The 24,069-nt window shown below is 43.2% G+C and overlaps 2 protein-coding genes across 2 annotated transcripts; one reads left to right on the top strand and one right to left on the bottom strand.

Moving 5' to 3' along the window:
* The first annotated feature begins 392 nt into the window (after positions 1 to 392).
* On the top strand, positions 393 to 16,758 carry LOC115197517 (terminal nucleotidyltransferase 4A). The gene is made up of 12 exons (XM_029759137.1): positions 393 to 1,701; positions 3,816 to 3,939; positions 4,132 to 4,178; positions 4,295 to 4,424; positions 4,564 to 4,671; positions 10,920 to 11,048; positions 11,329 to 11,542; positions 11,810 to 11,936; positions 13,524 to 13,627; positions 13,730 to 13,878; positions 14,832 to 14,972; positions 15,102 to 16,758. Exons 1-12 carry the CDS (start codon positions 1,379 to 1,381, stop codon positions 15,288 to 15,290), a joined length of 1,785 nt encoding a protein of 594 aa, XP_029614997.1. The 5' UTR covers positions 393 to 1,378; the 3' UTR covers positions 15,291 to 16,758.
* Positions 16,759 to 20,039: 3,281 nt separating this feature from the next.
* Positions 20,040 to 22,225, bottom strand: snx20 (sorting nexin 20). Its single transcript, XM_029759136.1, has 3 exons — positions 21,920 to 22,225; positions 21,606 to 21,769; positions 20,040 to 21,040 (listed from the first exon to the last, which is right to left on the bottom strand). Exons 1-3 carry the CDS (start codon positions 22,038 to 22,040, stop codon positions 20,369 to 20,371), a joined length of 957 nt encoding a protein of 318 aa, XP_029614996.1. The 5' UTR covers positions 22,041 to 22,225; the 3' UTR covers positions 20,040 to 20,368.
* Positions 22,226 to 24,069: the final 1,844 nt, after the last annotated feature.

Here is a 24,069-nt window from a genome sequence, read left to right as displayed (position 1 = left end):
CACATTAGAGACACATATTTCCCTCATATTACACAGACCAACAAAAAAATCAAAAAATAATCTAATTTTGATAAACTCCCATATCTATTGGGTGAAATACCAGTGTGCCATCACAGCAGCAAGATTTGTAACCTGTTGCTACAAGAAAAGGGCAACCAGTGAAGAACAAACACCATTGTAAATACAACCTATATTTATGTTTATTTATTTTCCCTTTCGTACATTAACTATTTGCACATCCTTACAACACTGTATATATACATAATATGACATTTTATATGTCTTTATTATTTTGGAACTTTAGTAAGTGGAATGTTTACTGTACATGTTTTATATGTTATTTCACTTTTGTTTATCTATTTCACTTGCTTTGGCAATGTAAACATACCAATAAAGCCCTTAAATTGAAATTGAATTGAAAGGCCCAACTTGGCGGAAAGTCTGCCACCCTCCAACAGGTTTTTTTTCGTTGATCCGCAATGATTTTTTGTATGGAGGCCATGAATGGGAGTTTCGAATTTGGTCAATAAAAATGTATGTCTTATTGGCTACGTGAGGATTATTTAATCGAATTTACTTTCGTAATGCTTAAAGTTGTTAGTGGACTGATAATAGATAGGACACGTGACATCCCGGAAACTTTGAGAAAAAACAATATCGGAGATGTCTATGGAATGATGCTAGTAGCATAGCATCTCTCTCCATTGAATACAGGCGGTTCAAAAAAAGGATAACAATAATGATATATCCACCAATCCTACTAATAGGCCGGAGCTAGACATCCCGCCGTTCCTCTTTGTGGAAATCTACTCCCATTGTTAGGGCGAAGAGACATGTATCTAGTCAGTATATCCATCATATTTGGTTTGAGCAATACTATCAGTTCCGCCATTGATGGAGTGTCTGGAGAAAACTAGTTTGTCACGTGTTGTTCTTAAGAAATACTCGACGTCTGTATTTCCACAATTTGTTGTCGTGTTAATACAAACTGTTGTTTACATCTACATTATTGGACTGCATATACTGCACGTAGAGTTTGTCAATTCTCCTCTTTCGTTAGCAGATCAACGTAACTGCCTCTATCGTGCCAGTCACGCAAACCTAGCGAGCGTGCCGTGCACGGGTGCGTGGATCCAATACTCGCCTGGTTCCCAACCCAACAGCTCAGCACTGCCAACAGCGCGTGGTTGGAGATTTGGATAAAGACTCATGGTCTGCGCAATTTGAGTTTGAATAATCATAAGAACCACGGCTCTGCTGCCTCGAACACGTCCACCAGCAAGACTAGTCCTGTACAACTGTATCGGTGAACGGGGGCACGGGAAACGTGATTCAGTACGGAGTACCCGACGGTGGCACGAGCAGCAGTGAGGCGAGAATGCAAGGGACGATTAATCCGAAAGGCGATAATAAAATAGAACAGCTATTCGATTTATTGGAAGAAAATATCAACCAGCATCCTGTGGGGAAGGACAGTAGTGGTGCCGGGATTGTGGGTGGCACTGCATTCGGTAGCTGGAGAGAGAGAGAATACGAATTTGGGAACAGAAGGAGGGGAGACAACCGAGCGAGCACTTTCGGTTTTAACCGCAGTTTATTGAGTTTTAGCTGCAACTCTACGGTGGACGAAACTGGATGCCGTAGAGTTGGTTACACGGACACGCCTTGGAAAACCAGGAACTACGCTGCAGGGATTTTGGGGTAAGGAAGGATGCCTGGGGCAGCATAACTGCTCTAACTTGTCATGTTTGAACTGTGGCTGACGATTTATTACAGAGCACAGGGAGGGACTTTTGTGTGTTGGCAAGGATTTGTACCTGATAAATTGATCAACATGAGATGATTTCTCAGAAGGATCCTACATTGTCTTTTTTCCTAGCCCGAGTGACCTCTCAAACCACAGATTATACATTATATTGACCAGATACCAGATGAAAATAAATGAAAATAAATGTCTTAAAATGTAAGGCAATCCCGAGGAGGAAATATCAGATGGGACCATTCTAGCCAATGTGGCTAAATCGTAAAAATGTATGTGAACACAAATTAGCTTTTTGGTCTTAATTTAAGATTAGCATTGTGGTTAGGTTTATAATCACATTTTAAGAGTAGAAATGGTATACATAGGCAGGATTTATTACTTTCTGGCTGTGGTAACTAGTTACGACCCTTCCTCTCTGCTCAAACTAAATCAGTCAATCAATAACATTTATTCATGAAGCCCTTTGTACATCAGCAGACGTCACAACGTGCTCATACAGAATACCAGCCTAAAACCCCAAAGAGCAAGCAATGCAGATGTACTAGCACAGTAGCTAGGAACAACTCCCTAGAAAGGCAGAAACCTAGAGAGGAACCAGGCTCTGAGGGGTGGCCAGTCCTCTCCTGGCTGTGCCGGTGGAGATTGTGAAAATGGCCATTAAGGCTGGATCGTTCATCATAGATGACCAGCAGGGTCAAATAATAATAAGTGGTTAGAGGGTGCAACAGGTCAGCACCTCAGGAGTAAATGTCAGTTGGGTTTTCATAGCAGAGCATTGAGGTTGAGACAGCAGGTCTGGGATAAGGTAGCAGGTCCAGTGAACAGGTCAGGGTTCCACAGGCAGAACAGCAGAAACTGGATCAGCAACACGACTACGTGGACTGGGACAGCAAGGAGTCGCAAAGCCAGGTGGTCCTTTGGCATGGTCCTAGTGCTCAGGTCCTGAGAGAGTGGCTATTGCAGCATAAAGTGCCTTTGGAAAGTATTTAGATCCATTGACTCTTCCCACATTTTTGTTACGTTACAGCCTTATTCTAAAATGTATTAAATAAAAAATCCTCATCAATCCACACACAATACCCAATGATGACAAAGTGAAAACAGGTTGTTAGATATTTTTTTTTGCAAATTAAAAGACCCTTTGCTATGAGATTTGAAATTGAGCTCAGGTGCATCCTGTTTTGATTGATCATCCTTGAGATGTTTCTACAACTTAATTGGAGACCACCTGTGGTAAATTCAATTGATTGGACATGATTTGAAAAGGCACACACCTGTTTATAAGGTCCCACAGTTGACCGTGCATGTCAGAGAAAAAAAACAAGCCATGAGGTGGAAGGAATTGTCCGTAGTGCTCCAAGACAGGATTGTGTCGAGGCACAGATCTGGGGGTTTGAATTACAGGGGTTTCATAGCTATACTATATAGTTTCAAAATCAGAAATGGGGCCTATACCCAAAACTATCACAATGGCCGAGGGCCTATACTATGAGTTTTCAGTTAAACCCACCACTGCACTGAGACCTGTACATGCAGAAACATTAATTTGAACCTTATCTCCTCTACTGTATTTAAAGCCTAGTGTGATGCCGCAGATAGCCTTGTCCCATGCGCCATTGAGGGTTATTCTAAAGCACTTTATTACCGAATGACATATTGAAAAGCAGCTGGCTGGGCTGACACATGTCATGTCCTCCTGGGAATACACACTGCTGCTCATTAGTATAGTTGCATACTTACCCACTAGTGTATTTAAAGTAACTTCCTGCTCAGTAATCACAGGCTACATGGTACACTGGCAGACTGAAGGCCACTTCTGGTCTACACACTGTAGTGCTATGTGATTAGTTTGCTATAACAGAAAACATTAAATGTAATAGGTATTTAGCCTACTTGTTTGTTAATAAGCTTGAAACTTGATATAAAGACATTTAATGAATCGATGTTTCAAGTGTCAAATCTACCAGGGAACCCCTGACTGCATTACTATTGAAGTATTTCAAACGTGTTCTAGAACACATTCTAACCACGGTGTGTGTCTCTGACTCTGCAGGCTTCATGAGGAGATCCAGGACTTCTATGCCTACATGTCTCCGCGGCCGGAGGAGGAGAAGATGAGGAGGGAGGTGGTGGAGAGGATAGAGAGGGTCATTAAGGACCTTTGGCCCACTGCTGACGTAAGTCAATCACCTTCACTGTAGTCGGAGATGTAAAGCCATTGACTTCCTTGTGTTGTTATTTATTGAATTTGAAATGGTGTAGTAATTCTTATTAGCATGCATACCGATATGATAATATTATAGCTTATCGTTGCTGTCATGGAGTTTTATATGCAATCTCATTACTCATGGTGTGAACTTGCTTTGCAGGTTCAAGTATTTGGAAGTTTCAGCACGGGTCTCTATCTACCCACCAGGTAACCTGTCGTTGAATTTCAAGTCCTTTCCTCACTGAAAAAGTATTCATAACCTTTATTATCACCAACTTACGCCAAGGAGGAATATAATGTGATTCTTTGTATTGATGTTGCAGTGACATTGACCTGGTGGTGTTTGTGAAGTTCAGGGAAGGAGACACCCTCCCTCTGTGGAGGTTAGAAGAGGCGCTGAGGAAACACAAAGTGGTGGAGGAGAATTCTGTCAAAGTTCTGGACAAGGCCACGGTATGGGTAGTGTGTGTTTTGTGTGTCTGTCTGTGGAGGGAAGCCTTGTTAAGGGTGTGTGTGTGTTGTGAACATAATTCTGGACAGGGAATTATCGGTGTCTGTATGCCGGTCAAATCTGATCTTGTCTGGTCTTTAGGTGCCAATCATCAAACTGACAGACTCTCTCACGGAGGTCAAAGTTGACATCAGTTTCAACATGAAGAATGCCGTCAAAGCTGCAGCCCTCATCAAAGATTATAAAAAGGTACAATGCTCCCTGTGTGTGTCAAATCAAAATGTATTTGTCACATGCTTTGTAAAGAAAAGATTTAGACTATTAGTGAAATACTTACTTACTGGCCTTTCCCAACAATGCAGAGACAGAAAATTTAGAAATAATAGAAAAGTAATAACATATAATAATAAATACACAATGTGTAAAGATAACTTGGTTATATACAGTGGCTTGTGAAAGTATTCATCCCCCTTGGCATTTTTCCTATTTTGTTGCCTTACAACCTGGAATTAAAATTGATTTTGGGGGGGTTTGTATCATTTGATTTACACAACATGCCTACCACTTTGAAGATGCAATTTTTATTTATTTATTGTGAAACAAACAAGAAAAATAAGACAAAAAAAAATGAAATTGAGCGTGCATAACTATTCACCCCCCAAAGTCGATACTTTGTAGAGCCACCTTTTGCAGCAATTACAACTGTAACACGGAACCCAAACCGGCTGCACGCGTGCGCCATCGTGAATACGTTTATTTTGTCCCCCTACACCAAACGCGATCACGACACGCAGGTTAAAATATCAAAACAAACAAACCAATTACATTAATTTGGGAACAGGTCGAAAAGCATTAAACATTTATGGCAATTTAGCTAGTTAGCTTGCACTTGCTAGCTAATTTGTCCTGGGATATAAACATTGAGTTGTTATTTCACCTGAAATGCACAAGGTCCTCTACTCCGACAATTCATCCACACATAAAACAGTCAACCGAATCGTTTCTGGTCATCTCTCCTCCTTCCAGGCTTTTTCAGCTTTGAACTTATATGATGATTGGCATCTAAACTCATAGTATTACTACAGCGACCGGCAACACAGTTCGTCTTTCAATCACCCACATGGGTATAACCAATAAGGATATGGCACGTGGGTACCTGCTTCTATAAACCAATGAGGAGATGGGAGAGGCAGGACTTGCAGCGCGATCTGCGTCAGAAATAGAAAGGAGTTCTATTTTAGCCCTTGGCAATGCAGACGCTCGTGAGCAGTGTGGGTGCGATAATTGATTAACATAGATTTCAAAATTTATTTTGCAACGCTCGTGCACGCTACGCGAGCGGTGTGGTCAGCCTATTAGTCTCTTGTGGTATGTCTCTTGTGGTATGTCTCTAAGCTTGGCACATCTAGCCACTGGGATTTTTGCCCATTCAAGGCAAAACTGCTCCAGCTCCTTCAAGTTGGATGGGTTCCGCTGGTGTACAGCAATCTAAGTCATACCACAGTTTCTCAATTGGATTCAGGTCTGGGCTTTGACTAGGCCATTCCAAGACATTTAGTGTTTCCCCTTAAACCACTCAAGTGTTGCTTTAGCAGTATGCTTAGGGCCATTGTCCTGCTGGAAGGTGAACCTCCGTCCCAGTCTCAAATCTCTGGAAGACTGAAACAGGTTTCCCTCAAGAATTTCCCTGTATTTAGCGCCATCCATCATTCCTTCAATTCTGACCAGTTTCCCAGTCCCTGCCGAAGGGGAAAAACATCCCCACAGCATGATGCTGCCACCACCATGCTTGGTGTTCTCGGGGTGATGAGAGGTGTTGGGTTTGTGCCAGACCAGGTGTTTTCCTTGATGGCCAAAAAGCTCAATTTTAGTCTCATCTGACCAAAGTACCTTCTTCTGTATGTTTGGGGAGTCTCCCACCTGCCTTTTGGCAAACACCAAACATGTTTGCTTATTTTTTTCTTTATGCAATGGCTTTTTTCTGGCCACTCTTCTGTAAAGCCCAGCTCGGTGGAGTGTACGGTTTAAAGTGGTCCTATGGGCAGATACTCCAATCTCCACTGTGGAGCTTTGCACCTCCTTCAGGGTTCTCTTTGGTCTCCTTGTTGCCTCTCTGATTAATGCCCTCCATGCCTGGTCTGTGAGTTTTGGTGGGCGGCCCTCTCTTGGCAGGTTTGTTGTGGTGCCATATTCTTTAAATTTTTTTAATAATGGATTTAATGGTGCTCCCTGGGATGTTCAAAGTTTCTGATATTTTTTTATAACCCAACCCTGATCTGTACTTCTCCATAACTTTGTCCCTGACCTGTTTGGACAGCTCCTTGGTCTTCATGGTGCCCCTTGATTAGTGGTGTTGCAGACTCTGGGGCCTTTCAGAACAGGTGTGTATATATATATGAGATCATGTGACACTTAGATTGCACACAGGTGGACTTTATTTAACTAATTATACTGAGATCATGTGACACTTAGATTGAACTAATTATGTGACTTCTGAAGGTAATTGATCTTATTTAGGGGCTTCATAGCAAAGGGGGTGAATACATATGCACGCACCACTTTTTTATTTTATTTTTTGAAACAAGTAATTTTTTTCACTTCACCAATTTGGACTATTTTGTGTATGTCCATTACATGAAATCCAAATGAAAATCCATTTAAATTACTGGTGTAATGCAACAAAATAGGAAAAATGCAAAGGGGATTAATACTTTTGCAAGGCACTGTACAAAGGGTACCAGTACTGAGTTGTGCAGGGGTATGAGGTAATTGAGGTAGATATGTACATATAACTAGGAATAAAGTGACTAGGCAACAGGATAGATAAACAGTAGCAGCAGCGTGTGAGTCAAAAAAGTTAGTGCAATAACGGTCAATGTCGATAGTTAACCAAATGGCTACCCGGACTTACTACACTGAACAAAAATATAAATGCAACATGTAAAGTGTTGGTTCCATGTTTCATGAGCTGAAATAAAACATCCCAGAAATGTTCCATACACACAAAAAGCTTATTTCTCTAAACAAATTTGTTTACATCCCTGTTAGTGAGCGTTTCTCTTTTGACAAGATAATCCATCCGCTTGACAGGTGTGGCATATCAAGAAGCTGATTGAACAGCATGATCATTACACAGATCCACCTTGTGCTGCGGACAGTAAAAGGCCACTGTAAAATGTGCACTTTTATCACATAGCACAATGCCACAGATGTCTAAATGTTTGAGGGAGCGTGCAATTGGCCTGCTGACTGCAGGAATGTCCATCAGAGAATGTCATGTTAATTTATCTACCATAAGCTGCCTCCAATGTCATTTTAGAGAATTTGGCAGTATAGCCAACCGGCCTCCCAACCGCAGACCCACGTGTATGGCGTCCTGTGGGCGAGCGGTTTGCTGATGTCAAAGTTGTGACTAGAGTGTCCCATGTTGAGGTTATGGTATGGGCAGGCATAAGCTACGGACAATGAACACAATTGCATTTTGTCGATGGCAATTTGAATGCACAGAAATACCTTGACAAGATCCTGAGGCCCTTTTTTTTTTTTTAAGGTATCTGTGACCAACCGATGCATATCTCTATTCCCAGTCATGTGAAATCCATAAATTAGGGCCTAATTTATTTATTTAAATTGACTGATTTCCTCATATGAACTGTAACTCAGTAAAATCTTTGAACTTGTTGCATTTTATATTTTTGTTCAGTATATTTGCCAGTCTTCTGGCTTGGGGGTAGAATCTGTTCAGGGTCCTGTTGGTTCCAGATTTGGTGCATCGGTACCGCTTGCCGTGCGGTAGGAAAAGGAACAGTCTATGACTAGGGTAGCTGGAGTCCTTGACAGTGACGTACTGGGCCGTACCAGGGTTTCCGTTAGAAAAAGGTGGTGCCGGACATTTTACCGGCAAAATTTAGATTTACCGGATCCATATGCATTAGGTGGGTTACCTGATTAGGGCGTCCACCCACGGTGCTCAGAATGACAAATCACATTTAGATTATGGTAATTCATATTAATACAACATGCAAGTCGAGGATGTAACGATGTCCGGTCCTTTTAACCGAATTCTGATGTCACTTTGAACATGTTAGAATAACTGTCCACATTTACTTTTCCTCAGCCAACAAGACAATTAACGAACAGCAAAATCGCTAGCCTATGTCAATCTACTATAGTAGAAAAGTTTAGGCTACATATTCAATTGGTCAGCTTGTCAAGAAAGAAATAGCCTATTCCAAACATACTCTGAGACAGTTGTGGGACGATAGATCCTAAATTCATACAACCAGTAGGCCATGGCTACATTATTTGTTTTTGTAAAAAAGCAATGAGTGATGCAAGAGATCAGAACGTTTAGCTTAAAATGTTGATACACATTTGTTTCTTCGCATTTATGAGTACAGCAATGTGCACAAGGCAATAGGCTACATGCGAATGTTTATTCCCTAATGCACTTAGGGGAAAACACTGTTGTCAAAAGGGCACTGCACAGGCCTCCCGAGTGGCGCAGCCGTCTAAGGCATTGCAGTGCTAGAGGCATCAGTACAGACCCGGGTTTAGATACCGGGCTGTGTTGCGGCCGGCCGCAACTGGGAGACCCATGAGGCGGCACACAATTGGCCCAGCTTTGTCCGGGTTAGGGGAGGGTTTGGCCAACTCGGAATTCCAACTTGGGAACTCGGGCCCCTTTCTAGAGCTCTGACTTTACAAGCTGAAGATCATTTGACCTCGTATTTCTCGGAGTTCCCAGTTGTCTTGAAAGCACCACAAGATGTTGCTGCAGCGGCTCTTGCGCAGTCTGACAGATTCTCCTCTCAAAGGCTCTGCATCTGTATATCTGCGGCAATTTAATTCTACAAAATTATGCAAATTAACCTATAGACCAATAAACATGACCAGTCAAATGTATTTCCATCAATGAATAGGCTAAAAAGCATTATTTCGCAATGGGATTTTTTTCTTCTTCCAATTTGCCGGTGCCAGTTGTATTCATCAGAATACAGAAAACCCTGGGCCGTACACACTACCCTCTGTAACACCTTGCGGTCGTATGCCAAGCAGTTGCCATACCAAGCGGTATTGCAGCTAGTCAAGATACTATCAATGGTGCAGCTGTAGAACCTTTTGATGATCTGATGGCTCATGCAAAAATCTTTTCAGCCTCCTGAAGGGGATGAGGCGTTGTCGTGCCCTCTTCAGGACTGGTGTTGGTGTGTGTGGACCATGATAGATCCTTAGTGATGTGGACACCGAGGAACTTGAAGCTCTCGACCCGCTACTCTAAAGCCCCGTCAATGTGAATGGGGGCGTGCTCCGCCCTCCGTTTCCTGTAGTCCACGATCTGCTCCCTTTGTCTTGCTGATGTTGAGAGGTTCTGACCACCTCCCCAAAGGCTGTCTCATCGTCGTCGGTGATCAGTCCTACTACTGTCGTGTCGTCAGCAATATTAATGATGGTGTTGGAGTCGTGCGTGGCCACTCAGTCATGGGGGAACAAGGAGTACATGAGGGGACTTTGCATGCACCCTTGAGGGGCCCCGGTGTTGAAGGTCAGTGTGGCGGATGTGTTGTTGCCTACTCTCACCACCTGGGGAGGCCTGTCAGGAAGTCCAGGATCCAGTTGCAGAGGGAGGTGTTCAGTCCCAGGGTCCTTAGCTTAGTGATGACCTTGGAGGGCACTATGGTGTTGAATGTTGAGCTGTAGTCAATGAACAGTGGCTCAGTTGGTAGAGCATGGTGTTTGCAACGCCAGCATGGTGTGTGCAACGCCAGGGTTGTGGGTTCGATTCCCACGGGGGGCCAGTACAAAAAAAGAAATGCATGAAATGTATGCATTCACTACTGTAAGTCGCTCTGGATAAGAGCGTCTGCTAAGTGACTAAAATGTAAATGTAACAGCATTTTCACATAGATGTTAGTTTTGTCCAGGTGGGAGAGGGCAGTTGAGTGCAATAGAGAGAACGTCACCTGGGGGATCTGTTGGGGCGGTATGCGAATTGGAGTGGGTCCAGGGTGTCTGATGGTGTTGATGTGAGCCATGACCAGCCTTCCAAGGCATTTCATGGCTACAGATGTGAGTGTTACGAGCCGATTAGTCATTTAGACAGGTTAACTTGGCATTTTTGGGCACAGGGACTATGCCAGTTTGCTTGAAACATGTAGGTATTCCAGACAGGGACAGGGAGAGGTTCATCATGTCAGTGCATGCGCTGAGTATGTGTCCTGGTAATCCATCTGGCTCTGCGGCTTTGAATATTAACCTGTTTAAAGGTCTTGCATCCGCTACGTAGAGCTTGATCAGAAAGTCTTCCGGAACAGCTGGTGATCTCATGCATGGTTCAGTGTTACATGCCTCAAAATGAGCATGGAAGGCATTTAGCTTATCTGGTAGTGTGTGTGTGTGTTTCTTTCTAATGATTGAGCGTCATCTGAATTTAGGCACAATCCTCAAAGTGTGAACTACTGTTCTCTAAAGTTCTCTCCCCATCTGTTTCTCCTCAGAAATATCCTGTGCTTCCATACCTGGTGCTAGTTCTGAAGCAGTTCTTATTACAAAGAGACATGAATGAAGTGTTTACAGGAGGCATCAGTTCCTACTGCCTCTTCCTCGTCGCTGTCAGCTTCTTACAGGTGGGTTGGTGCCCGTCAGCCTTGTATTATTATCATTATACTCTCAATCTAGTATTCTAATTAAATGATTATATGATGCATTTGTCCGGCCTTTCCTCAACCATTGAGAGTATCCTGTGCTTCCGTACCTGGTGTGAGGAGATATACATTTTGTACCATTGAATAAACTTTATTGATCCCCAAGGGCAAATTGTATTTGTCACCAGCAGTATAGTGTTCTTACTGCTACGTGTTCTTAAGATGGAAGCAAGTAATAGACAATAGAGTGTGTGTGTTTCAGCTCCATAGCAGGGAGAACGCCTGCAGTCCCAACGCCAACACTGGTGTCCTACTCATAGAGTTCTTTGAGCTGTACGGCCGCCATTTTAACTACCTGAAGACGGGGATCCGGATCAAGGACGGGGGCTGCTACCTCTCCAAAGACGAGGTCCAGAAGAGCATGCTGGATGGATACAGACCTTCCCTGCTGTACATCGAAGACCCACTGCAGCCAGGTGAGCCCGGGTTCACACCTTTGTAGTTTAAGACTCCTTACTACATACGCTGGTTACAGTATGGTTGGTAGCTAGCTACCTATGTGATGCATCTCTGAAAATTACACATTCAATGTAGTGGCTTGTGCTTCTGACTTCTGCCATAAATAAAACATCAGATGCAGTTGTTTTATTGAGATGACGTTTGAGAACTCCTGCAATAAGCACCTGCCAAGTCTAAGCTTGTACCTGACCTTGAGAGTTTGGTGTCTGTCCTGTGTTGTCCAGGCAATGATGTTGGCCGTAGCTCATACGGGGCCATGCAGGTGAAGCAGGTGTTTGACTATGCCTTCATGGTGCTGAGCCATGCTGTGTCGCCCATCGCTAAGTACCATCTCAACAACCACGGCGAGAGGTACTGGGCAGGGCTGGGACACATGGGGAGGGTTACAGTCACATAATTGTGAGTGATGGGTTCGCTGGAGCTGACTGCCAGGAATGGAACTTTGAACAATACATTGCATTCGGGAAAGTATTCCGACACCTTAACTTTTTCCACATTTTGTTACGTTACAGCCTTATTCTAAAATTGATTTTAAAAATAGTTTTCCCCTCATCAATCTACACGTGTGTGTATATAGATATCTATCTAACAAAAATGTATTTAGTATTCAGACCCTTTGCTATGAGACTCTAAATTGAGCTCAGGTGCATCCTGTTTCCATTGCTCATCCTTAATGAGGAGTCCACCTGTGGTAAATTCAATTGATTGGACATGATTTGGAAAGGCACACACCTGTCTATATAAGGTCCCACAGTTGACAGTGCATGTCAGAGCAAAAACCAAGCCATGACGTCGAAGGAATTGTCTGTAGAGCTCAGAGACAGGATTGTGTTGAGGCAGAGATCTGGGGAAGGGTACCAAAACATTTCTGCAGCATTGAAGGTCCCCAATAACACAGTGGCCTCCATCATTCTTAAATGGAAGAAGTTTGGAACCACCAAGACTCTTCCTAGAACTGGCTGGAGGTGACCAATAACCCGATGGTCACTCTGAAAGAGCTCCAGAGTTCCTCCGTGGAGATGGAAGAACCTTCCAGAAAGACAGCACAGGCCTTTATGGTAGAGTGGCCAGAGGGAAGCCACTCCTCAGTAAAAGGCACATGACAGCCCACTTGGAGTTTGCCAAAAGGCACCTAAAGACTCTCAGACCATGAGAAACCAGATTCTCTGGTCTGATGAAGCCAAGACTGAACTCTTTGGCCTGAATGCCAAGCGTCATGTCTGGAGGAAACCTGGCACCATCCCTACAGTGAAGCATGGTGGTGACAGCATCATGCTGTGGGGATGTTTTTCAGTGGCAGGGACTGGGAGACAAGTCAGGATCGAGGGAAAGATGAAGGAAGTTTCACCTTCCAACAGGACAATGACCCTAGGCACACAGCCAAGACAACGCGGGAATGGCTTTGGGACAAGTCTCTGAATGGCTAGGCCACTCAAGGACAGAGGCTTGACTTGAACCCTATCAGACATCTCTGGAGAGACCTGAAAATAGCTGTGCAGTGATGCTCCCCATCCAACCTGACAGAGCTTGAGAGGATCTGCAGAGAGAAATGGGAGAAACTCCCCAAATACAGGCGTGCCAAGCTTGTAACATCATACCCAAGAAGACTCAAGGCTGTAATCAATGCCAAAGGTGCTGCAACAAAGTACTGAATAATTAGGTGAATGTCATATAAGTTTTTTATTTATAATACATTTGCAAAAGAAATTCTAAACCTGATTTTGCTTTGTCATTATGGGGTATTGTGTGTAGATTAAGGGGGGGGGGAATCATTTAATCCATTTTAGATAAGGCTGTAAGGTAACAAAATATGGAAAAAGTCGAGGGGTCTGAATACTTTCCCGAATGCACTGTATATTTTCAACAATATTAAGTGGAAAAAAATATTGTGTCCACTGTTCCAACGTGTAGTAATATAAATTATTGTGTGTCCTGCAGTATACTGGGCAGAATCATCCGGGTGACCCAGGAAGTTGCTGAATACAGAGACTTGATCACCATGAAGTGGGCTGCCCTATCACTGAACTCCCTGACCTTAAAAGGTAAGGAGAGGAGACATTTTATAGGCCAATTATAACACTATATCAAAACAGTATAAAATTGTCAAACCCCACATTTTTTTCCATTCCCCTATGATGTCACAGGTAATGTCACGTTGCTGGTGGAGCTTCAGGAGATGGAGGAATGCATCAACAATCTCTCTGAGGAAGGGGCAGAGTCCCACAGCTCCTCTCCTCCCCCCTCTTCGTCATTCTCCTCGCCACAGTCTTCATCAGCTAGCTCCAGTGATGCTGTGAGTGCCTTGTGAAACAGAGCGTGTTCTCTCCACACGCTTTGCTCCTCGGAAAGTATTCAGACCCCTTGACTTTTTCCACATTTTGTTACGTTACTGCCTTATTCTAAAATTGATAAAAGAAAACATTTTCCTCATCAATCTATACACAATAATGACAAAGTGAAAACAAGTTTTAGAAAATGTTGCAAATGTATAAAAAAAAAAATGGAAATATTTTATTTACATAAGTAAAAACATTATGTAATACATTTTAGAACAAGGCTGCAACATAAGAAAATGTGGTAAAAGTCAAGGGGTCTGAATACTTTACGAATGCACTGTATGTATCAAGTGATACTCTGGCGTGTAGATCTGAGACGCTTGATAACTACAGCCCCAGTGTTGCCCTTTCATTCGCACCTGTGATTTAAAGCTCTAAAATATTTAATCTATCAGAAAGGTCCCTTAGGAGCCTCTTGAGTGGCACAGTGGTCTAAGGCTGTGCCACTAGAGATTCTTGGTTCGAGTCCAGGCTCTGTCGCAGCTGGCCGTGACTGGGAGACCCATGGGGCGGCGTACAATTGGCACGTCCGGGTTAGGGGAGGGTTTGGCCGGCAGGGATGTCCTTGACCCATCGCGCACTAGCGACTCCTGTCGCCAGGTGTACGGTGTTTCCTCCGACACATTGGTGCGGCTTGCTTCTGGATTAAGTGGCCATTGTCAAAAGCAGTGCGTCTTGGTTGGGTTGTGTTTCGGAGGACGCACGGCTCTCGACCTTCGCCTCTCCCGAGTCCGTACGCGATGAGACAAGACTGTAACTACCAGTTGGATACCACGAAATTGGTAGAAAACGGGGTTAATAAAAAGAAAGGTCCCTTAGGTAATCTACCCTTTCATGCGTTAAAACATTGAGATGCCTGTCGTTAAATCATATTTTGCCCTCGCTTGATTGGTTGCTATGATCCCTCCAGGATTCGGACGGAATCCGCTGTAAACCGGTGACTACGACGCGGGGTAGGCGAGGCTCATCTGCACCCAGTGCTGGATTGACCAATCACAGGGATACAAGTTTCTCTTCCAGCAGCTGCGTAAACCAGTCGAACAAGAGCAAGGTAGGTGACTATAACAGACAAGTTTTAGTGTTAAATTACCACACATCAAATTATGTCACACTAAATGTTGTTCCAAGGAAAAATGGGACAATAAAGTTAATCTGATCCTATATGTTTTCCTGGCAACAGGTGGACAGAGCGAGTTTGACGTCTTGTCAGAACAGCCATGCTAACAAACAGCCTAGCACAGGAACAGGACAGTCATCAGGCAGCAACAGCAGGAGCCACCGAGACAGAAAGCAGAGCTGTCCTGGCAGGAGGAGGAAACCCCAGCCAAAGCACCAATGTAAACCTGAAGTGCAGGACCTCTGTAGATAGGGGGCGCTATGTCACGGAACTCGACTCCACTCTCTGCTGCTGAAACGAAAGGATCGAGGCAATCTTACCAGGGCTTTTGGTAGTGATATTTTTTAAGCCAAGTTGGAAGGAGATTTCTCCTATTTCTGTCAGTTGAAAGGGCAGATTGACGCAATCCTCGTCTTGAGGGCGTAGTCTTTCTGTAATATGAATATGGAGGAAGGTTGTTAAGCCTGAACTTTAGAATTGGTAGTACACCCTGGTGCATTGGACTAGCAGTTAGTTGGGTCTCTTACTTACTGGCAATTCAACTTTACAGCAGAAATTACAAGGAAAAATGTATGGTTATTATGGTGTTTGCACTGACAAAACGGGTCATTGAACATTTAAGCTTTTCAGCAAGTCATCTCCTTCGTTTGCGATTTTCAAAAGGCAAAATGGTGGGGAAAGGAAGAAAAACATTACAATGATTAGGGATTGTATATTTAAAAAATAACAAGCTGAATGAATATTGATTTGCCATCTCTTGTGGACTGGGCCAAGTGTGGTTTCTAAGTGGCAACTTCAACCATCAGCAGAATACATCCTTGAGTTGCTACAGCCCAAATGGACCAGTTTCCTTGCATAATGGGGATGAGGGGATGATTTCACAATACTGTTTAATCGCATAATGGCGAACAGTTTCATGTTCCTACTGGTAGAATAGACAATATCTGTAGTTTGCAAACTTCCTAATATGAAAATATCAGTACTCAACTATTTTGCCTATTACAAAATGATTTGTATTTGTTTATGTATTTATTTTTGTAGTATATTTATATGAATCTATAATGTGAAGGGGGTATGCATGGAACGCTTAGCAATAGCCCGTATGCCTGTTTAAGAGATGGTTGTGATGCACATTTTGTACTGAATATCTCAGACACAGGCTGTGTCCTAATAGTCATACCATTTCCTTAACTTATCTGGGCTGGGAGGTGTCCAACACTTTGCTTTCTCTTCCTGTCTAGGCCTTAGCCCTTTAGCGTTCACAGATCTAAAAGGATCGGACTAGATGTAAGCAATATGGTGATGGGACCTCCTAGCTTTTAAAGAGGCTGAGTGCAGCTTCTGCCAAGTTGCTTTCATCCATCCAATCCTTTCAGATCCACAAAAAGAATATGGACCTAATTTTGACATTACAAATATATTGTTATAATGTTAATTGAGAACATAATTAACTTTTTGCTCGTAACTGTATTTATTTAAAAGTTACTGAATGTTTAGACAGCACTTTTTACGTTGTCCAAATGCCACCATATAAGGGTAGGGTTAGGCCACTGCTTGTCCTGGAGTTAGCAAGTCTCTTTGACATCCCTCTCCTCGATTTAGTACGTTCCCAAAATTTCTCCTCACAAAACATTTTGTATGCAGTTCAGTTGTATCCAGACATTTGTTCCAACCTTCAAGATACTTTTGTAAATAAAGTATATGTGGACACTCCTTAAAATGAGTGGATTCGGCTATTTCAGCCACATCTGTTGCTGACAGGTGTATAAAGTCGAGCACACAGCCATACAATCGCCATAGACAAACATTGGCAGTTGAATGGCCTTACTGAAGAGCTCAGTGACTTTCATCATGGAACTGGCATAGGATGCCACCTTTACAACAAGTCAGTTCATCACATTTCTGCCCTGCTAGAGCTGACCCGGCCAACTGTAAGTGCTTTTATTGTGAAGTGGAAATGTCTAGGAGCAACAATGGCTCAGCCGCGAAGTGGTAGGCCACACAAGCTCACAGAACAGGACAGACGAGTGCTATAGCACGTAGAAATCGTCTGTCCTCGGTTGCAACACTCACTACCGAGTTCCAAACTGCCTCTGGAAGCAACGTCAGCACGATAACTGTTCATCGGGAGCTTCATGAAATGGGGTTCCATGGCCGAGGAGCCGCACACAAGCCTAAGATCTCTATGCACAATGCCAAGCGTCGGCTGGAGTGTTGTAAAGCTTGCCGCCAATGGACTCTGGAGCAGTGGAAACGTTCTCTGGAGTGATGAATCATGCTTCACCAACTGGCAGTGCGATGGACAAATCTGGGTTTGGCGGATGCCAGGAGAACGCTCCCAGCCCCAATGCATAGTGCCAACTGTAAAGTTTGGTGGAAGAGGACTAATGGTCTGGGGTTGTTTTTCATGGTTTGGGCAAGTCCCCTTAGTTCCAGTGAAGGGAAATCTTAATGCTACAGCATACAATGACATTCTAGACGATTCTGTACTTCCAACTTTTGTGGCAACGGTTTATGCCCTCGTGCACAAAGCGAGGTCCATACAGAAATGGTTTGTTGAGATTGGTGTGGAAGAACTTGACTGGCCTGCACAGAGCCCTGACCTCAAACCCATCAACCACTGTTGGGATGAATTGGAACGCCGTCTGCGAGCCAGGCCTAATCGCCCAACATCATTGTCCGACCTCACTAATGCTTATGGCTGAATGGAAGCAAGTCCCTGCAGCAATGTTCCAACATCTAGTGGAAAGCCTTCCCAGAAGAGAGAAAGCTTTTATAGCAGTAAAGGGGGACCAACACCATATTAATGTCCATGATTTTGGAAAGATATGTTTAACGAGCAGGTGTCCACATACTTTGTCATGTAGTGTAGCTTGTTATTTTACAAATGATAATATGGACCAATGAGAGGATGTTGTGAAATAAATGACATTTCCCATTTGTCTGTAGCTGTTATTGTGTAAAGTACTACCACTCTGAACCATTGAGATCTTCAAACTTCACTCTATGCGATTTAGAATAGAACAAATGATGAGTAAATAATGTTTTGTTCACTGAAAATGTGTTTGATGTGCTCACTGCTCATTCATTTCAACACTGAATTTGTTTTTTTCGAGCAGACAAGCCACTAACGTGCATCTTAATTTAACAAAATGCTTAATTTGATAAAAATATTTATTCAGAATGTTGATGCCATTGCCTAATGTCTATGCCAATTCAAAACCAGTCAACATTTCAAGCAAAACAAAAAGTCACTTTCCATCCAATTTGAAATGGAATAGGAAAACATGTTTACTTTATTGCTCTGAACCTTTTTGTTTTCTCATAATTCTCAACAGAAATGTACAATCCCTTCATTGAATTGTATTTTCATATTATTCACATTAGATATTTTTCATTTAGCTAATTCTATTTTGGTGGAATGTAGATGAATGAATATATGAGTGTGTTTGTCTGTGTACACACACAGTACCAGTCAAAAGGTAAGACACACCTACTCATTCAAGGGTTTTTCTTTATTTTTACTATTTTCTACATTGTAGAATAATAGTGAAGACATTAAAACTATGAAATAACACATATGGAATCATGTAGTAACCAAAAAAGTGTTAAACAAATCAAAATATATTTTAGATTTGAGATTCTTCGAAGAAGCCACCCTTTGCCTTGACAGCTTTGCACACTGTTGGCATTCTTTCAACCATCTTCATGAGGTAGTCACCAAGAATGCATTTCAATTAACAGGTTAATTTGTGGGATTTCTTCCTTTGTTAATGCTTTTGAGGTCGGAATGTATACAGAAGATAGCCCAATTTGGTAAAAGACCAATCCATATCATGGCAAGAACAGCTCAAATAAGCGAAGAGAAATGACAGTCCATCATTACTTTAAGACATGAAGGTCAGTCAAGAACTTAAAAAGTTTCAAGTGCAGTTGCAAAAACCGTCAAGCGCTATGATGAAACTGGCTCTCATGAGGACCGCCACAGGAATGGAAGACCTAGAGTTACCTCTGCTGCAGAGGATAAGAGTTAACTGCACCTCAGATTGCAGCCCAAATAAATGCTTCACAGAGTTCAAGTAACAGACACATCTCAACATCAACTGTTCAGAGGAGACTGTGAATTAGGCCTTCATGGTCGAATTTATGCAAAGAAACCACTACTAAAGGACACCAATAAGAAGAGACTTCATTGGGCCAAGAAACACGAGCAATGGACATTAGACCGGTGGAAATCTGTCCTTTGGTCTGATGAGTCCAAATTTGAGATTTTTGGTTCCAACAGCCAAGTCTTTGTAAGAGGCAGAGTAAGTGACCGGATGATCTCCGCATGGGTGGCTCCCATCGTGAAGCATGGAGGAGGAGGTGTGATGGTGTGGGGGTGCTTTGCTGGTGACACTGTCGGTGATTTATTTAGAATTCAAGGCACACTTAACCAGCATGGCTAACACAGCATTCTGCAGCGATACGCCATCCCATCGGGTTTGCGCTTAGTGTGACTATCATTTGATTTTCAACAGGACAATGACCTAAAACCCACCTCCAAGCAGTGTAAGGGCTATTTGACCAAGAAGGACAGTGATCAGATGACCTGACCTCCACAATCCTCCAACTTCAACCCAATTGAGATGGTTTGGGATGAGTTGGACCGCAGAGTGAAGAAAAGCAGCCAACAAGTGCTCAGCATATGTAGGAACTAATTCAAGACTGTTGGAAAAGCATTCTTCATGAAGCTGGTTGAGAGAATGCCAGGAGTGTTCAAAACTGTCAATGCAAAGGGTGGCTACTTTGAAGAATCTTAAATATAAAATATATTTTGATTTGTTAAACTTTTTTGTGGTACTATATGATTCCATATGTGTTATTTCATAGTTGTGATGTCTATACTATTACTCTACAATGTAGAAAATAGTAAAAATAAAGAAAAACCCTTGAATGAGTAGGTGTGTCTAAACTTTTGATTGGTACTTATATATATGTTAAGACCCTGAGGGTGTAAGTGGGAAAATGTAAGTTGTATCTTTTATTATTAAAAGAAAAACAGTTTTGAAAGAAAACATTTGGGTGGGGGGGGCATGTCTGCATTTACATGTTCAAAAGAGTGCTCCAACATAAATGTTATTGAAAAGACCCTTGAATTGGAATTTCTACTTCCTGAATTGATTGAATTTAAATGGAATTCGCTCAACCCTGGAAAGGCTAGGTCTAGAATTCCTGAATAAAGTCTATACTTTAAAGGACATGTTCTTCCCATTGAAGTGTTTGCACAACTCCCATTGATGTAATTGGATAATTTAAAGTTGTGCATGCATATCTCAACTGAATCTGGCCTAGGTAAACTCCTGCACCACCAACTCCTTAAGGGAGCGAAAAGACACCAGTCCCCTCTCTGCATCCCTAACTTGAACCAACTCCTCCTGCAGCTGAGCCACGGGTCGCCCTAACTGGTATCCCAGATCCACCATCATCTCCAGCAGTGGCCCTCGGTAGCGCTTCAGCCCATAGCGCCTTACCGTGGGCAGCGCCCTCTGGCCCATGGTGAACGCCGACTCCGGCTCTTCCAGGTCTCTCTGGCACACTGTGAGGGCACACAGCGTGGGCACTAGCAGAACAGGACTCTGCCACCCTCCCATCTTGTCCTGAAGCTCCAGGACAGTCTCTAGTAGAGCGACCGCTGGCCCAAACTGCCCCGCTCGGAGCAGGCCGTGCGCTCGTCTTTGCTCAGGCTCAGTGAAGAAATCCAGGAAGTGGCGGGAATGTCGGACGTAGCGGACTGCATAGAGCTGGGCCAGGTAGTCCCGCAGAGCCAGGCGGCGTTCCCAGATGGTCTCGGGGTTAAAATTTCCAGTTAGGAGTTTCCGGGGAAGTATGACCTCCTCGAGCTCCTCGCTGAATTCTTCAAGGAGCTGCTGATGGAGGTGGACGAAGTCGCTATAACGACGCTCGACAGACACGCGCTTGGAGTCATAGCTGCCTGACCGGATCAACACGATCTGATACACCTGGAGAACACAGGAACATTGGGACAAACGCCTAACTTAGAAAACCTCATATCTTGCAACTTTGTTATTAAAACTCACTCGACTATCTTCCAATAGAAGACAATAAATATGGAATTGTCTTTCCTGCAACACAGCAACACTCACTAACTACGGTGAAGAATTCACAAAGTATGTTTTTCAGTGCCCTAAACTATATGCCAGGGATCATCATCTAGACTCAGCGCTGCTTTTTTCTTGAGCGGATAGTCAAGGGGCGGAACATACAGTAATTATAAATAATTTGTACTCTGCAAATTGACACAAGCTGAAACAGATTATTGTGTTTGACAAAAACATAATTTCCAACCTTGATTACATTGGTACACAATCTCATATGCCTCTATTTCTGAGTGGAACATTTTGAGGTGAATTCCTAGTAATTTTACAGCCTTTTATTTCCAAAACCTAGATACAATTTTAGAAATTGGGCATAGAAAACTTGGGGAGGGGTCAAATAAATTGAATTTGGACTGAGGACCGCCAGTTGACAATCTTTGCTGTATGCTGTACATAAAATAGAGCTCACAACGTATTTGGACAGGTGCTGCGCTATGATGCGTGCAGAAGGAATCTCAAACAACAGCTTGACCGGCTTCAGTCTGTGCTTCACTGCGCCCCAGTGCTGCTGCAGCTCTTTGGTGGTCATACAGGATGAACTGGGGCCTGGACACAGGTCATAGACACACGCACCTATGTACAGAGTAGACAGACAGGCAGACAGACACATGAAAATGTCATATTACTGCTTACACAAGCAGAGTCAAACAAATGCTTTGCTTAGCTACTTATTTAAAGTACCATTTGAAGGAAAATTACTGAAAGCAACCAGGTGCTTCTTACCCTGTTGATGCGAATCCTCAAGGTCCAGGCTCTCAGCTGTTGCTTCAGGGTATGGACCATTGGACTGTTGGATCCCTGTATTGATCCCTGTGTTCTCTTGTGGCACTGCCCTCTCCGCCATCCGGGCTTGTCAGCATACAGTAGTAGTTCTGGGGAAGATGATTGAAATACTCAGTCTGAAATCAGCTGCTTGCTCTGCACAAACAAGCGCATACAAACACACACTCGGTATAACTAAGGTTGTTGACATGCCCTGTTTGAAAAAAGAAATGGAAAAATACAGAAAGAGGGAGTGTGTGAATATATAGTAGTACACGCAAGACTGAAGCAAGAGAAAGCAGAGAGACCAATGGGGAAGTGAAACTGTAGTGCAGTGGGGGGATGGTGGGAAGGGTGTGTGTAATGATGAGTTTGGCCAATCTTAACCACCATCTCTATACTTCCCCATACATGTATTTTTCTGTCTGTTTATGGTTTATGTGAACTATGGCTGAATCTCAATAGTTTTAACAGGCATCCTATCCTCCTCTCCTGGTCTTGTATCTGACATCTGCACTGACCTGATAAACATCGGACAGAAGAAAGCATGTCGCTTCACTATAAGGCTTTCCCCTGTCATGTCTTCTCTTCTTCTTCTATGATATCATGGCGGTCTGCAAACAATCGTTTAAGTGCATGTCGCCGCCTACTGTGCTGGAATGTACGATCAATCATGATCTGCTCAATTCTGTACTACCATGAAAATAAAATAAAGACCAAATAAATCCCTACTAACTTCTTCCTATTTACATAAGTATTCAGACCCTTTGTTCTGAGACTCAAAATTGAGCTCAGGTGCATCCTGTTCCATTGATCATCCTTGAGATGTTTCTACAACTTGATTGGAGTCCACCTGTGGTAAATTTAACTGACTGGACATGTTTGGAAAGGCACATACCTGTCTATATAAGGCCACACAGTTGACAGTGCATGTCAGAGCAAAAACCAAGCCATGAGGTCGAAGGAATTGTCAGTAGAGCTCCGAGACAGGATTGTGTCGAGGCACAGATCTGGGGAAGGGTACCAAAAAATGTCTGCAGCATTGAAGGTCCCGAAGAACACAGTGGCCTCCATCATTCTTAAATGGAAGAAGTTTGTGACCGATATGTGACCGAGAACTCGATGGTCACTCTGACAGAGCTCCAGAGTTCCTCTGTGGAGATGGGAGAACCTTCCAGAAGGACAACCATCTCTACAGCACATCACCAATCAGGTCTTTATGGTAGTAAGATGGCGCCGACAGATATGGCAGCTCTGCTTCTAGCTCCTAAGCAACTTTGCGGTATATATATTTTTTGTACCATACTCTGTTTCACGGAAACATGGCTCTCTCGGGAAATACATTAAGCCATCTGGGTTCTCAGTACATCGCGCCGACAGAAATAAAGAACTCTCAGGGAAGAAGAAAGGCGGGGGTGTATGTTTCATGATTAACCACTCATGGTGTGATTGTGATACATACAGTCCTTTTGTTCACCCAACCTAGAATACCTCACAATCAAATGCTGACCGCATTACCTCCCAAGAGAATTATCTTCGGTTATAGTCACAGCCGTATGTATTCCCCTTCAAGCCGATACCCCGACGACCCTCAAAGAACTACACTGGACTTTATGCAAACTGGAAACCACGTATCTTGAGACCGCATTTACTGTAGCTGGGGATTTTAACAAAGCAAATTTGAGGAAAACGCTACTGAAGTTCTACCAACCCATTGACTGTAGTACTCGTGCTGGTAAAACATTGGACAACTGCTACCCAACAGTTGCTACTCAACTGCCCTACCTTCGGCAAATCTAATCACAACTCCCTTTTGCTCTTCCCTTCCTATAGGCAGAAACTCAAACAGGAAGTACACGTTTTAAGGTCTATTTAACGCTGGTCTGACCAATTGGAATCCATGCTTCAAGATTGTTTTGATCACGCGGACTGGGATATGTTCTGGGTAGCCTCTGAGAATAACATCGACGAATACACAGATACAGTGACTGAGTTCATCAGGAAGTGTATAGGAGATGTTGTACCCACTGTGACTATTGAAACCTACCCAAACCAGAAACCGTGGATAGATGGCAGCATTCGCGCAAAACCGAAAGCGCGAACCACCGCAT

This window comes from Salmo trutta, chromosome 7 (genome assembly GCF_901001165.1).
Source record: "Salmo trutta chromosome 7, fSalTru1.1, whole genome shotgun sequence".
NCBI lineage: Eukaryota > Metazoa > Chordata > Actinopteri > Salmoniformes > Salmonidae > Salmo > Salmo trutta.
The sequence above is the reverse complement of the archived record's forward strand: the minus strand, read 5'-3'. Positions and strand labels throughout refer to the sequence as shown.